Source organism: Helicoverpa zea, chromosome 18 (assembly GCF_022581195.2).
Source record: "Helicoverpa zea isolate HzStark_Cry1AcR chromosome 18, ilHelZeax1.1, whole genome shotgun sequence".
Lineage (NCBI taxonomy): Eukaryota > Metazoa > Arthropoda > Insecta > Lepidoptera > Noctuidae > Helicoverpa > Helicoverpa zea.
In genome coordinates, this window is record NC_061469.1 from 7,534,393 (window position 1) to 7,551,015 (window position 16,623).

The 16,623-nt window shown below is 35.2% G+C and overlaps 1 protein-coding gene across 5 annotated transcripts in view; it reads right to left on the reverse strand.

Moving 5' to 3' along the window:
• Positions 1 to 16,623, reverse strand: part of LOC124638756 (histone-lysine N-methyltransferase PRDM16-like) — a 63,123-nt gene that overhangs the window by 34,861 nt on the left and 11,639 nt on the right. For 2 of the 5 annotated variants that reach the window (XM_047175833.1, XM_047175832.1), the window contains exon 1: positions 1,905 to 2,751. The exons of 2 other annotated variants lie outside the window; for them this stretch is intronic. In XM_047175833.1, the coding sequence (XP_047031789.1) occupies positions 1,905 to 1,944 (40 nt within the window). In that variant the 5' untranslated portion in view covers positions 1,945 to 2,751. Of the gene's footprint in view, positions 1 to 1,904; positions 2,757 to 16,623 lie in introns of those variants that run through there. One more of the 5 variants, XM_047175834.1, reaches the window with a different exon arrangement.

Sequence of the window (16,623 nt, forward strand, 5' to 3'; positions counted from 1 at the left end):
CCGATTTCACGTGTTAGCCACGGCGACTGACAATAAGCGTGGTTAGTGTCGCACTCTGTCACGACAGTTCACGGCCCGGCCTGTGTTGACTCATAAAACACTCTTAACTCGACAAAGGACCCGATCAGAAGTGAAATAATATCTTTATAACAAGTGTTAAGGTTTAAATTAGATTGCAAATTATTTTGAAGCAGGTGTATGCAACGCTGGGCTATCGCCAGACTAGCTCATCGGAGATTCGGCGGCACCGTTGAGAAATTCACTTGACGCGTATGAGCCTCAATGGCTAGATGTTCGCGGAAACCCGTACTTTCTAACATTTAGGTGCGGTTCGCTTTAATGAGTCAGTTGTAACCATGGTTGCTTATGTAAATTTTCACATAAGAAATTAACTGAAAGATGCTTTTGACTTCAACATTATCATATGAAAGGACCTGGTGTCTCAAAGTGGGTACGTTCTCTTATTATATTTCAAGCTCACAATCATTCATAGGAATATTAGAATGTTTCTCAATATCTTAATATTCATTGGAAATATAGTAATAGGTCTGTTTCAATGGAGTTTAGGTATGTTCTAATTATAATGATATAACTTGCGGTTTGTAACTAACGTATTCAATTATAATATTAATTAACTGTAATAATAATTCTCGTTCTTGTTTACGGATTAGTTCTGCATACTCCACATTGATATTTCTGTGAAATCTCACAAATTTATTGCACAAAAGAAAAAACGAAGATAAAAATGGATGTCGATGTTTTCGAAGCAAATCAAACAAGGCAGTATTCGATTCTTTTTCGCACTGGCGTGATGTAAACAAGATTTTTAACAATGCAAGGTGTGTTGCACAAGAAGCAAACAACGGCTTGGCCGGCGGCTTTGGTCAAACGATCGCGGTCGCCGAACACAGGAGATTTCTACCACAAACTATGATAAATATTTTTTTTTTATTTTCGCACACCCTTGACAGAACCACGGATAATGTTGAGAGCTATAAAAAAGACGGTAAGTGATGTTTATTTGCGGTTAACAAGCGAAATAATTTGAAGAGCTTTTCGGCTCTAAGGACTGATCCTCTTATCTGATTTTACGGTCATTAAACTGATTGTGATATTTGAGTTGAAGATGTTCTATTTGGAGAAGTAGAGAAATGTTTAGGTAAAGTGTGGATGTAAATAGAAATTAGAAATTATAAGAAATAATAGATTGTAATAAAATGTAATAGGTACCTCCCTATTTTAATTGATGGGTGCATGTGAATTTATTGTGAAATCAAGAAAAACTTACTACATATAAAACAGCGAATATAAATAATATGTGTTTGTGAAATGGGACCCTATTAATTAGACTTGGCACTGCGTCTGTCTTTCTGCTACTAGGCTGTTTCTCTGTTTAGCTAGTTTAATAATTTACAGATCATATATTTCAGTTGCTGCTATGACATCATATATAAAAAATATTTACGGAGAGTCCTGGGAGCTCCCTTTCAACAAACGTCTTATGGATATTGGTACGGAACCCTTCGTCCGACTCACGGACTCGCTTCGTCGGTTTTTTTAAACACTAGTCAATTTTTAAGTTCAGGACGGAAAGTTCCAATTTATCCTATTTATTAAAAAAGAATGGATAGAATTTCTAGTATAAGATTTTAAAAATATAAAATATTAGATGCTATTAAAAAGTAAGTAAACACTTTGATTAGTACATGTTACTAATTAATTATACAATTTAAATAAATGATAAACAATTACCGGTAAAAACAGTAAGTTAATACTAGTCAATACACATAACCGAACATAATTTATAATCGACACACCGATAAGAAGGATGGTAAGTAATTACCCATTCAATTATTTACAGTTCGATCACAATTAGAAAATTTCTCAATCATTTCAAAACTCACCAGACATCTTCATTTTGTAACTTGTATCAAAATTCAGCATTCGTATTAATATTATATTTCATCGTCCAATATCACTTAGTAAACTAATTAAAACTATTGCGAATATTTAATTCACTAATAGGATTGTCACAAATTAAAGCAATAATTTTCTAAGCACTAATGTCCGCACAGCACTGTCTGCGATGTTCGAATAAAATCTGAGATGACTTCGAATAATTCTAATTCACGATTTAGAATTAGGTGATTTTTCTATGTAGGGATGTACTCGTACGCGTGTCGGTGGAGTCGCGTGCGATTTGCGTGTGATAGTGGTGGCACGGTATGTGCGGCGTCGGCGACGCACTGTGCCAGAATAACGCGAGAGGAAGCGAGACCCAGCTCATCCCTAGAATCCCGAATCACATACCCTCGCCCGGGCCACCCCTCACCCCCCCTCCCTCCGCGTCCCGCCTGTGTCTTTGTGTTACACCCCTCTCTCTCACACAGGCGTTTCGGGGTCGCAATACAAGGTTACCGTCTGAAAATAATCGCCTAGCTTTTTCAATGGACACAGCTTTATATTTTGGAAAATAGTTCGATGGAGTTTTTGAAAAGCCGTTGTTGGCTTTCATGCTGAATACTTGACTGAAAATTTCATTCGCAGAATCAATTTACTTTAATTTTTTACGAGAATTTATTATAGACACTTCACATTTAAATTATTTCTACGTTTTGTTTTTATGTAGGTCAAGAATATTTACCTAGTGGAAGCAGTTCTAAGAAAAGCCTCTCTAACTTCGAATGAAGCATTCCTCTTTTCCAAAGGGCTTTATCCTTTATAATATTGATAACATTACAATAACAACACTATTACAATATTTAACATCGGGAGCGACCTACAAACAATGGCCCTTCAGTTATCGACGGTGCTTTATAACAAATCACTTGTACAACACGACCGGAGTACTTGGAGCTCTGATATTTCAATTGGAGACCTCTCAGTGTGCACTGAATGTGTGCCTTGTGGGGGGTGGAAGGGGTCTCCTTACACTGGTCGCTGATATGAGACAAGGCACCGATTAAGAAAACAAACTTGATTGAATGCGAGCCAGCAATCGCGGACTCTTATCGTATCGTATTCGATCGTTCTGTAATGCTACCGTGCTGTTTTTTGCCAATTATTCAAATCATCAGGTGATTTAAAACGTACCAGAACTTTTCGAGAACAATTCATAGTTCATAAAAGCTGATAGTATTTTGTTTTGCTAATCACTCGTTGGTAAACTACAGTTGACCTATTTTTTTTATTTGTAGAGAATTGAACATAAAACAAAATTAAATCAGTTTTACATTAAGTTAGATATCATTTTCAATATCTCTATAAAACTGTGCCACAATTAAATTAAATACAATCCTCATAAAAATGATACCTGTAAATGGGTAGGTAATGAAGCCGACATCTAAGCTTAGCAAAATAAAATGCAAGACGTCCATTCTTATTCGCGAATAAAATTTCAGTGCACACTTGCGTTTTATTCAGCGTATCTGAAAATAGCTATCGCTGTAGAATGTGCCAAGCGAGACGGCAGATAACTAGATAACGCTCAAGATCTCCGGCGGGCGGTGCGATTGGTCGCCGCGACCAGTGGGCGGGGCCGACCGAATGATGCACCAATGGGATGCGCCTTATTATCTGCGTCTTTGTCTGTCAGTGGATTCTGTAGTGATGTAGCAAGGCATCGACGACGAGGCCGAAAGTACATACCTACTTAGAAAGCCGAAAGTACTGAAATACTGACAAGCTATGCTAAGGTATGGCCGCTCGGGTTTTTCTTTATCTCCCATTTTTGCCATATAAATAGGACTTTTTTATGGTTATTTGCAGTTAATGGAAGCAGGATGGGATAACTCTGTTTCCCATCGGTAAACTTAGCTTGGGATTACCATCGCGTGTTCATCAGACAACACCTACGTTTAGTGCGTTAATTATTTATAAACTAGTAAATTTGAAAAGGTTCTTATTTCTTGAATTCATATGTTTTCTTAATCAATTATTAGTTAGGCACGAGACACAGAATATAATATTTATTGTAATGAGGTAGCTAATAGCCAACAGCAATCGTAATGCTTGTTGAAATATAGAAATTAATTTGTAGAAGCATTGGTAACTAACGGTTTAATTAAAATTTTTATGTATATTTAAATGCTTTATCACACTGAAGCACGTTAGAGAAAATAGGCTGACTGAAATTCACATTTAAATAACTATAATAATTTAAATAGCTACTTTACTTGTTTATTGGAAATACGAAAGCATTATTGTTTTCATTGACGACATAATCGTGTTCGAAGTTTAATTTAATTTCTTATTACCTTTTCTCTCGAATGACAAACTGAACACGAAAACGTGAAGGTGACAACTAGAATCGATTGGCGACAGACACGATGGCCGATAATCGATTTCCCGTTTCTACTGATGCTGTAATCGATTAATCGGTTCTTGTTTAATCGATTGTGTGTCAGGAGCTATGGAAATTGGTAGATTGTTAATGTGACGTGTTAATAGGGAAATGGTTCTTTTGAAAATAAAGTAAGTTCCAGTTAAGGGAAATCTTTTATTTCTTTTAGATTTTTTAAATTAGTCTAACAGTTCGTTTATCTACTGAATGAAATGATAGGAAAATCCATTTACAAATAAGGAAAAGAATTTATTTGCCAAAAGATTACACTTTTAAATTATAATTAGTGCCAAATTAGTCAAAGCCTGTATCGTAATATGGTCATTTGATATATTAGCACAGCATCTAAATATGGTAAAACACAATTTTACTAGTCTCTAACTAAATAACTTCCCGAAAGTCCCACATATCACATTTATCCTGTCCCGCATATGAAAATTTAGCTCGTGCGAGAATTTATAACATTTCATATACGACATTATGAGTTCACAAGGAAGGCTGCCGTAACCATTAAATATTTCAGTTATATCTGGATAAGACTAGAGAACTTATTTAAACATAAAGGGCCTTACTACAAAAACTTTAAACCCTGTTTTACACTTGTCTAATAAAATTTTGGCTGCAAAATGAACCATATGTCAACGTCATAATTTGTCATTTTTTTAGACAAGGCATAAACTGACGTTTAAAAGTTTTTGTGGTAAGACGGAAAGTTACCTTAGTGTAAGTAAGTGTTATGTTTATACTTTAAACCCATTATTGCTCCTTATCCATGTATACTATATTATGAAACTGAGGAGTCTGTTTCTTTCTTTGCTTAAACGCCAATTCAGGCTTTTCCTTTCACTATGTTATCCGATCTGAAGAAAAAAAACAGTTTTAGAAATTCTAGTCATCAAAGAAGAATAGGCTACTTTATTTTATTTTTTTATGAATTATTATTAAGTAGTGCTGTCGGAAGATAATAAAACATAATATAAGGTACATTCGCACTCAAACGATTCATATTAGAAACGCATAAATTCTTACAAGAACATATTATTATTACTGATCAATACAGTCGGTTATTTTGTCAAATGTGGTCATAATATCTCAGATTACAATATACAATAAATAAAAGAAGAAATGATATTAATCAACTATACAAAGTTTCGCTTCTATTTGCTGAACAAGGAACTATGGTACGTCGAAACAAGCCATGGTTCTCGAACATTCGAGCGGAATTCCAAATGACTTGACTACGTGACAGCCTGAGACCAGGGTCACTTCTGTGGCAGCGACTTAGGATTCGTCCCACCACGCCCCTTTGTTAGTCGCGTGACAACCCTACTCGAATACAAGAGTAGAATACGGATTTTGGTAGATGAGTTACTGTTTAGAAATATATAGGTAAATTAGTATGATAGTCAGACATATGGTCTAACAAAAAAATAGGGTATAATTTGAAAAAAACCAGCAAAAGAATATCGAATACATACTCTGACAAAAAACACATAGTGCAAGACTAGCATTGAGAAAGTCAAACCAATTTTAGAAAGTCCAAATCATTGAACTGGAATCTAACTTCGATTTAAGAGCACCCATCAAACGCTATCGTAAACTAGAGCTACTAAATTAGATCATAACGTGAAACGATGCAATTTCTAAGTCCAGATACGTATCAGCTGGCATCGCAGTAGCTCTGAATGTCGGGGCTTGCATTGTGATGGTTGCTATCGACTTGATAAACTGCCGCCACTGTCCGCCCACTTTCAAAGGATAAAAGATGGAGTTTAAAATGTCCCTCAATGGACCGAACACAATAGATCGGTTCCTGGAGAAATGTAATCTTACTAGAATGGAATGCGAATTGGAAGTGCGCAGTTTAGAATCGGTTTGGAGATTTTTAAGTGTGTAAGTAAAGTAGCTAAAATAGGTAACTTAATTATGTACTTGCCACAATAGTACCTGTTATCGTTCATAAAAAAAAAAAATTTGATTGCTGTTTAGTTTTCATAATCAAGATTAAACACCAAAACACATTTAAATTCTCATGTAACTGTACCCAAACGTCCTAATTCTACTAAGTCGTTTAAATCTCTTTAATCAATGTTAGCAAAACGCAACGCCCCACAATCCGCTACCCCGATACAAGCCATTTCACTAACACGAACACCCGAACGTTGAACGACCACCAAAAGAATCACCTTTAAAATGTCCAATTTAAATTGTTCCGACAAAGGGGCGAACCATTTCAATTTTGAGTGAGGAGAGTTCTAAATCGAAAAGTGCGATAGCCACTCCGTAAGCGCCTCCTGGGGCGATTCTATACAATTTATAGACGTAATAAAATAGCATTAGAAAGTATAGCTGTTACTTGAGGACAGAGATTACCTCGCGATCTATGCGAAAGTACCCATTAAGGATAAGTGGTAAATATCGAAAAAAGATCTGTGTGAAAAAGTGTATTCGTAAAAAAGTACTCTAATTCTGAAGACAATTTAGATGGGTCAAAAGATAGTGTTGGAAAATGAAAGGAAACTAATCTGAAAGATACAGTCCCACTTAACCTGAATAATTATAATGGCGGTCAATTTGTGAAACAGCACACGACAGGAGCGGAAGCAACTAAGTTAATAATGTCTGAAAACGTTCTGAAACATGATGGAAATGTTTCTCGCATGACGGCCGCGCGTGCACACTGAACATTGTTGGTTTATTCTCATCATTGGATCACAAGCCAATTATACCGTTTGATTCACTCAGGGCCCCGATTCTCCTAAGTTAATAATGTCAAAATCGAATAGAAATCTAATCGCAATATGATCGTAATAGTAGTTTTAACCATATCGGGCATTCTGCTACTAATAAAAGACCAATCGTATTCGATTGACATTTGATTGGTGTGCGATTGGTCTGCTATTTTGATGATTTTGATCTATGCGGTAGTTTGCTGTACAATCATTTTGCAATCGTAAATCATTTGCAGACAAAATGATTCATTATTGAATGACAGAAAAGGATAAAAACGTTTATTTCAAAGAAAAAATAGCGGAATGCCAAATACGCTTCAATCGTAATCGAGTCGGGATTGGGTCTCAGTCGAATCGAGTCGAACGTCAATCGAAGGTCGCTTAAGTAAAATTAGGAGAATCGGGCCCCAGATATAATTAGTTCGCTTGAAGAAATAGAATTTGTTTTGACAGCTAGAGGCTATATTTGAATACTGATATCATTAGTGTTTAGTTTATACGATGAAAATAGAACCACATTCTTTTTGGTATTTTATATCTCTTTGGAGTGTTAAAAAACAACATATGAATTGAGAACCTTATCCTTTTTGGGCAATCGGATGATTACAACAACGATATTATGCAACTACATTTGCTGACACTCCTACGCAACTTTTAGAGGATATACTATATTATTTTTCACTACAAGCATAATCACTACCCTAATTATCCTTCACCTACCACCACGAACTTACCAACAAACTTTGCTAAACATAGATCAAGTCAGGAGTTAGTTAATTACAGGGGAGCCCTCTTCTAAAACACTTGCCGTTAATCGCGAAGCGTCAGAAATGGGGAAGTATCATGTCAAATTAAGTAATCGTAGTGTAATTGAGCCCGGTATCAGAGAACAACGTCAGCTCATCAATCAACCCGCCCCTAGTTGCTTGGTTTTCTTTGGGTACAAGGGAGACGCTTACAGCGATTGTAAATATATCAGAGTAGGTAAGGCCGGTGTCTTTGGTTGATACAGGCTGATCATTAAAGGTAATTTAAAAACGGACTTCTAACTGTATACTAAACCGTTCTAGTTCTAAAAAATATGTTTTAAATATTGTATTATATCTAATTCTTATTTTAAAAATGTATATTGAAACGGTAACGTACATACTAAAATGAAACAAAAATCTGATGAAATTTCTCATTAGCTCACATCCAATTATAGAACGAGTAAATGATAGATCGTGGTGCTTGATTAAATACATAAGTAGTGTACACATAGGTAAGTAGTGACAGGTGTAAATGGATTACAACTAGAAAGATAGGCAAGTAGGTATATGAGTTATCTATCACACGTGATTTTGTAAGCTAAAATTATAACAGTGTCATGGTTAACTATCTATTTGCGTCATTTATTTTCAATTTTAATAAAAGTAATGATTGATCATCAATTAAATTCAAAACAAGAAGAAAAGGTGGTATCGCATAATGTTTGTAATTTTCAACAGCATATTGTATATTTTTCTATACCTAAAACAATGATGAGCTCATAGCCAAAAATAAACTATTTACGATTTAAACACTGCTATCTTTAAACGTGTCATTAGTATCATAAAGATAATAGTGTCCATTTTTGATTGATGCGATTGTCTAATCTTTTTTTATTATGACAACGGAGCAAAACAAAAAAGCCGATCATAGAATTAAAATCTTTTATGATTAAAATTGCCTGGCTAGTATGACGATATCATTTATACTATATTTTTCATCGTTCATTCAGGTTTTTACTGGATTTTACTGGATTCCACAGAGTATTACCAGTTTTTCGAAGGTGTAGTACCATCCCCACTGACTCATTTTAAAAGCAATAGCCTAACTTCTCCAGTAGAAACAAATGACAACTTCATATATGTTTAATCATTTTCCTGTTTCATGATATTACTCGCTACCGCTTAAGGCTTGTTCCACACAAAACAAGTTACAGTGTTATCCTCACTTCAGTTTTAGTAGTCATTACAGGAATCTCGCTAATGCGTCTTGAGTTGCGGTTAGGTGCCGTGTGGAACTGCCTTTAGGGGAAAGCTTTTATTTATCGTACTAGCTTTTTATTTTTTATTTTATTTGTAGCCAGTTTAGATATCACGTATTTAAGTGCTACATTATTGTTTATTAAGTGAAAAGTTGAAGTTGAGGATTATTTTCCGTTTTTTTCTGATTCCTTTGCGAGATGAATCCTTTGGGCATTTGAGCTTGAGTGTAATCAGCACATTGGATTCTCCACAATTTTTGAAATTAATTGATGTCCCTTATTTACTCATGTTTTATACACTGCTTTAAATTGTATCATTGTAAAATTTATATCTTTACCTACTTCCATCATTCTAACACATAATTAAAATCAACCTTACTTTCATTTATTCTCACGAAGTCATAACTCGCGATCTGCACTCGGACCCTACCAAGCGTTCACATTCGAGTTGATAACGACTCGCATTGACTTCAGTACAAAGACCTTTCGCAAATTACACAGCGGCCCAGCAATTACGTGCCCATAACAACAGATACATTTGTATGACAATGTTCCGTGTTTTTTGCGAAACTCGATACCGTAGACGGTTCGACTTTGTTGTGAGAAAGAATAGTGCAGTTTTGGAAATGGCACTTTTGTGTGTGCTGTTTTATTCTGACTTTTATTGTGATTTGGTTGTATTTTGGGATGAGATTTTTGATGTTGTTGATTGATTGATTAATAATTACGATACTCTATGAATCCTTATGAGATATTTTTGAACAAAATCATGATTTTTAAGCGTTTTTGCAGTGTATTTTATTTAATTATATTTATAACTAATAACAATTGAAATAGCCAATAGTTGGCCTTCACCATACACACCATAATCAGAGCACAACAGACAAAAGTTGTTCACCCCACCTCCCAAAAAAAAACAATTAAACCGCACCATAACTCGTAATCTGTCACATTATCAGTGTGATAACGACTTCCAGCTGACCTTCGGCTCCTAGAACTGATAACAGCTGCCGAAGTAGCCACCAGCGTTGTAACCACGGAGTAAGCAACGATCAGCGGAGATGCCATAATGCAGGTAGGTCAGGTGCCTTCTTCTAGGTCAAATACGTACGGTGGGCATGGCCAAAATGATCAGTTACGAGTGAACGAACGAGGCGTTCCGGTTCTTTTTGACATCTGTCACCGATTTTTGGTGTTGCAAAAAATGGTCGGGTCTAAAGAAGGCGTGTAAGTATGAAAACAGTAACGTTCCTCGACCCCCGCACACCCACATTTTTCTTGAGATTTTCCGTTATGGCACCTCTGCTATTCATTTTGTTCTCCATGGTTTGTGACCTTACCACCTTGCATCCTATAACTTCACAGAACGTGCCATCTTCTCTGAACCGGCTCTTTTGATGACGCCCTCATTTTTATAGTGATAGGTGTTCACCGAAATTCGATAGCATATAGATTCGATAGAGCATTTCTGGTGAAGTTGTGTCTCAATATGTTTTTTTTAGAATCGTAGGTGAATTGGACCGTGGTTTAAAGTAATGAAACTTTCATCATCATCAGCTTCCTTTTGAAAGTCCCACTGCAGAGATCAGGACTGTTCTGGAATCGAACCAACACCCTTAAACTTGAGACGTTGGTGCTTAAACCTGTCAAAAGTGGTGGTTTTAGTGATTGTCAATATTAGAAGATGCATTATGGTTTACCTGGGAATACATGTCAAAATACTCTGAGCTTCAAGTTGTTTTTTTTTTCATGGCAGTACCTATATACTCAGTGATCTCTAGTAACTTACTAAGTATAGTTACTTTAGCTAAACACACGGAAAATAGCCTTATCAAAGGTTTGACCTTCAGCGATAAGATGAAGATATCGTATCATCTAAAGATAAACCTGCTGAGGTATGCATTCAATATGCGGTCTTTTACGTTTGACTAGTTTTTATTAGACTGGCTTATAGATTTTTATGTAAATTTATTTACAAAATAACCTAGGTACTAGATTGGACATACATCTTCGGTACCTTATTTTGTGACAAAGTTCGGTTCTAACGTTTGATAAAATGTTCTTTGTGACGTTTGACTAGAATTCTCTTTGGCCTTCCAACAAAGCTCTAGGGGTCATCTGATGTGTCAAACCACTTCCTTGCACTTTGGCTTTTCCCTGTTATATTCCTATAGTAATTAATGTACTGCATACATACACACAGGAAAATTGTGAATGCCTAAATGAGCCTAAATGAACGATTGAATTTATTACTACTACTGCGTCAGAGTAGGTAAGGCCAGTGTCTTTAGTTGCTACAGGCTGATTATTTAAGGAAAAAAAAACGGGATCCTTAAGCGCAAAATTCTGAAGGTTTGGTTAGTAAAAAGATGCATGCTAAAACGGTTATACATATACCAAATGGAGTATGAAAAATATCTAAACAAACGAAAATCTCACGCCAAAAATTCCCTCCGAAAAATCAATGAGATCGGTCTATTCCCGTTTCGCACAAACCATTTCGCCAATGATAATGGGCCCGTCACCGAGGCGCGAGACACCCGACTGCGATCTGTCACCGGTGAATGTGTCAAAGGGTTTTTGTCAAGGCGCGAATTAAATCGGCCAGCGGGAGGCACGGCGCGATTGATCGTCAACTGGTTATATCCGATTCAGGGCGGTTGCACCCTGTATGTATACTCGTAGTATGCGTCGTGGGTTTTTGGATTTGGAATTCCGTTCTATTTCCTGGTCTGAATTTGTGATTGAGTAATATTTGAGCCTAAAACTAATGCATTTTTTTATTAGATGAGGCAATTACAATAGAATAATCTGACACTTAGACAGCAATATATGCTGGTCCTATAAGACAAGGGTATCTTTCAAAACAATAAAAATATCGCCCTACGAATTCAAGATGAAACTGATAACTTAATCGTTAATCATTTTTCTAATACAAAGAATAAGAAAGACATTACGGGAAGCAAGTTTCATCTGTTACCCCAATGTGCCGATCAAATAATTACCTTCTCGATAAAATATTGGCAGGGCCTTCCCCAGCGACGCGCGTCCGCCCTGCGAGCCACAACTGTCGATGTCACCTTAATTTACGGCCTTCAATTATAAATTTTACATCCTACAAACGAAAACAGAACATCAACCCTAAACACCATACAATAAAGTCGCAACTTCAACTACCATTATCCAAGAATTTCACTCCAGTCCCACTCCTCGTGTCAAGGGAACACAAATTTCAAGAATTAGAATCAAACTTCAGTTTAGGTCAAACATTTTTGAATAAAATTATCCAAAGAGAAATTTCAGATATGGTTTTTGGTAATACATATAATGTTTTTATCTATGCATCATTAATACAGAAAAATAAAGATAACTGTTCATTTAAAATTATTATTGATAAGTATTTAATGGGGGACACTAACTAAGTTTCCCGTAATTAAAACTGTTTGTAACTGTTAAGTGATAAAAATGATGATTAAAACAATTTTTAACGATGGTGTTTCAACATCATGGTATTACAAAAAGCCTGGTTTCCTCTTAGCTGACCTCTGACACCAGATATCTATCATCCTGCTATATAATTAAATATGTCGGTTATCGGCAGGAATACTGCGACAAAAATAATATAATAAGCTAAATATACACTAAGGTTTCTAATTGGAACTCAACGTTATTCAAGACTTGTTGTTTATGAAACCGTTTTTTGTTAAGGATAAATTCTTCAAACACAAAATATGTATGTGATAGAAGACATTGCTCGAATATAAGATTTATATTAATTGATAGATAACTCATTGACATGAAACCTCAGTCAAGCACGCGGTCACGTTTAGCTGAAGACGTATAGACAACTTAAAAAAATATTAAAACAAATTAGGGTAAAAAACCGAGTAGTAATAATTCCAGACCCTCATTTGTTTATGCAGAGTTAGAAAAGAAATCTTTAACAGCAATGACATTCGAAACAAATTCAGTGTCAATGCTCTCAATAATCAATTTAAAAATATTATATCAAACTTAATAAAGAGAGTACGTGACCTCAATTTGCAAAACTTTAAAACAATTACACAGTTATAATGTAAACTCCAAGTAAGTTTAATTCGAGTGTCTAGACACAGCCATTAGAAACACAAAGATATGATTAAACTGTCAGAAGCCGCGCTTTATTTTATAAAATAAAAATCATTTGACGAGGGTCCGCCATTAATTTCGGCGACAATGTGATAAATAATGAGAGAGGTGTAATGCGGGGGCTACATCCCTCTAAAACGTCGCTGTGATGGGCTGCTTTTGAAGTTTTGACGGCTCACATCCTAATTTTCTTTCTGTTGGTACCCTTGGCGGTTGCCACTTTTCAATAAGAGTTTCTCTTTGTGATAATATTTCAATTTCAAGTTTTTGTAAACGATTGCGTTTGTGGAGGTCGGAATTTCTCTTTAAATATCCGGGGGTAGAGATCAAGGAACGGTTTTCACCATTTTTAAGCGTAAAGTACATCTCGCTCGTCATAGTCTGTGTTAAATTGTCCAAAAACACCTACGGAAAAATAGTCACTATTGTGCAGTCCAAAAGAGTTTCATTTGAACTTCTTATCAATTGCAAATCAACCAAACTGTACACTCGATCGAAATAATCAATAATTTAGAACACAACCTAGTGCTGGCCACGACTGATCAAGTTAATTGAATTAGCGGGTGTCGAATGACGTCAAACGGCACTTGTCGGCACTGATCAAAGAGCTGTCACCATCACGTACTTAATTGGTTACGTCAGATCACACAAAGGGTCTAAACCTTTAGGTATAGGTGGGTTTGCTTCAGTTTTGCATAAAACGATATAGCAATATTGGTAAGTTCACCCACGTTTACTCTAATTTCTACATATTCTTATTAGTGAACTACTTCTCCGATAAAATGTAACCCATGATCACCATTCTATCTACATATTTCTATGTCAATTTGTTGAGCGATTTTGCTATGGAAGTGCAACATTAGCATTTGAAATGTTAGCGATTTTAAATGTTACTGAAATCATATCATAATGCCACAGATACATCCTTAAATATATTTAGTTCTTGGTTCCCTGTATGTATAAACTAACAGATAAACTAGATTCATGTCCATATTTAATGGATGGAATTTCCATGCAATTTGTATACATTAATTTCTTAACAAACCCATCCTTATTGCATTTCCCTATAACCTTGCGTTAGTGTGTGTGTTCCTTGCATGTGTGATAGCAGTATTAACAATGCAATAACTCAGAGAGATATCGCATACACATTTGGCACCAGTAAATCAAAATTTAAACTGAGCGTGGCACGGCACCAGCGTGATCTGTGAAAAATTGCTTATTTTAAAACGAGATTTTTTCCACTCACAGTAGGGATGTACGTAGTTTGTCATACCGATGCTATGGTGTACAAGAATGAGGCAACTGGTTATTAATACAAAAATATATTTCTTATTTTTATTGTCTTAAACACAATTCATGAAATGAGCTTCTTCTATACTTATGTCTTTTGTCGATGCTTTTGTCTGATAGATATACAAAGTTATAGAAAGAATATAGTAATTAACTATCCTTATATAAAATTCTTATCGAATTCAAAAGTAAGATCGGAAGTCAATTTTAGTTGATACGAACGAAGCGTGGGCAACTTTAAACCTATTCATTGTATAACAAAAATACTGTCAGCTAGTTAACTCGAAACTAAAATAATAAAGTACAAAATTGGTGCACCCTAATTTGTGTAGACTGGTCTATCGCGCGCTCGACTCCATATATCATACAGGACTCATCACGTTTTTAATAAAAACCGATGCAACGAGCGATGAAACAAATACAGAGGTATTTGTTTCACACTTTTTTTGAAAATTTGCGACGTTCTGCTAATTTACTGTTGATTTCTTAAGTAGATTTATTGCCGTATACAGTACTAACTTATGTTTTTTTTTTTAAGAGAAGAAATATATAATTGATTTTACATAAAGGTAAAAGGTATCTTAACTAAAGTAACTTACCTTAGTTACAAAAATATTTTTCAGTAACAAGACGTGGGATATTAAATTAAACGATTATTTTTATTTGTAAATCTAATAAACAACTGCCCCTTATTTTCTGCACACAATAAAGTGAACATGTATGGACATTCTTATACTTATGTACTACTAACCATTTGAGATTTCTTCATCTGCCTCCAAATTATAGTAATTATAAACCTCGGGACCACTTCAAACCTCTCAGGTTGCTGTCCAAATATACGTTAGGGTCCGTTATGGGTCTTTCAGTCAAAAGAATTTTATCCAAGTCGGACCCCATATCTATTCTTTAGTACCCCTGCTTGAACAAATCAAGTTACACTCGACTTAAGACCTTAAGTCTGGGAAAGAAGGTCGATATAAGGTTGTGTTGGTAAGTATACCTTAAAGTCGAGTGTCTTGCTAAAGAAATCGTCAATAAACAAAAGTTTTAGTTAAATTAATGCTCTACTTCTTAGTTTTTGTTGTTTGATATACAGTGCGTTCACGTTTAATTTTAAATATTAGATTGATTATTCCGTAATAAAAAAAAATAGATACTTAAACATGATGATAATTTTAAATGTTAATACTTTTAATGAACTCTGTTAAGAAAAAATAAAACATTATATTTAGTCTCGTCAACTTCACTACAAAATACTTTAAAAGCTGACAACATCCATACCATCCAAAATACCCAAAAAACTCCGAACTACCTTTATAAATTACCAAATTAATTAAACCGCAGACAGAACACCATGTAGACTCAATGAAAACAAAACTCACTTGATAGGGCTCTCGACATAATAAAGGCATCCGGACATTGCCGAAGTCGTTCGGGAAAGTTCGCGCAACAACCCCTGAGCGATTGCACTATAATGCATCTCTGATATGAATCCTGAACCTCATTTGTTCCATTGACTTATTATGTTTATACGCCGATACTTGTGGAAAGACAATGACAAACCGTTAGATGAGGCCTGAGAATTTTTCTAGAAAGTATTTTATGCGGATTGTGTAAGTAAAACAATACCTACAATAAATAAACAAAAGTTAATGGTAATAACTGGCAAAGTTATATATCACACTTAACTTACACTGTTGATCATAACTTTTGAGACATCTTTTTTCTTTAAGACTGACGTCCAATTCTTAGATAATTATTTATAGTAACTTTCTCCTAGCTTGAAAGCCTAAAGAAGGAATATAAAGTTGACTTATTATCGACCATAAATTATACTACACAGACTTATTTAGAGCGATTAATAAAATTTATCTAACAAAGGTTTTTTTCCATCTGAAAACAATCGAATCGATTTGATTGCGTTATCATACGTTGATAGGTATTTATAGCATGAGATCTAGGTTGTACGCCCATTAGGCCTCGTTAGAATCACCTCTTTTATTCAACGCATTAATAAAATGCCTAGTTAGATGTGAAAAGCAATTAATTATAAATGAATGCGCATTGCAAATAAATATTGTTGGTTCAGATTTAGATCTAAAAACTTGATTATTTTACAT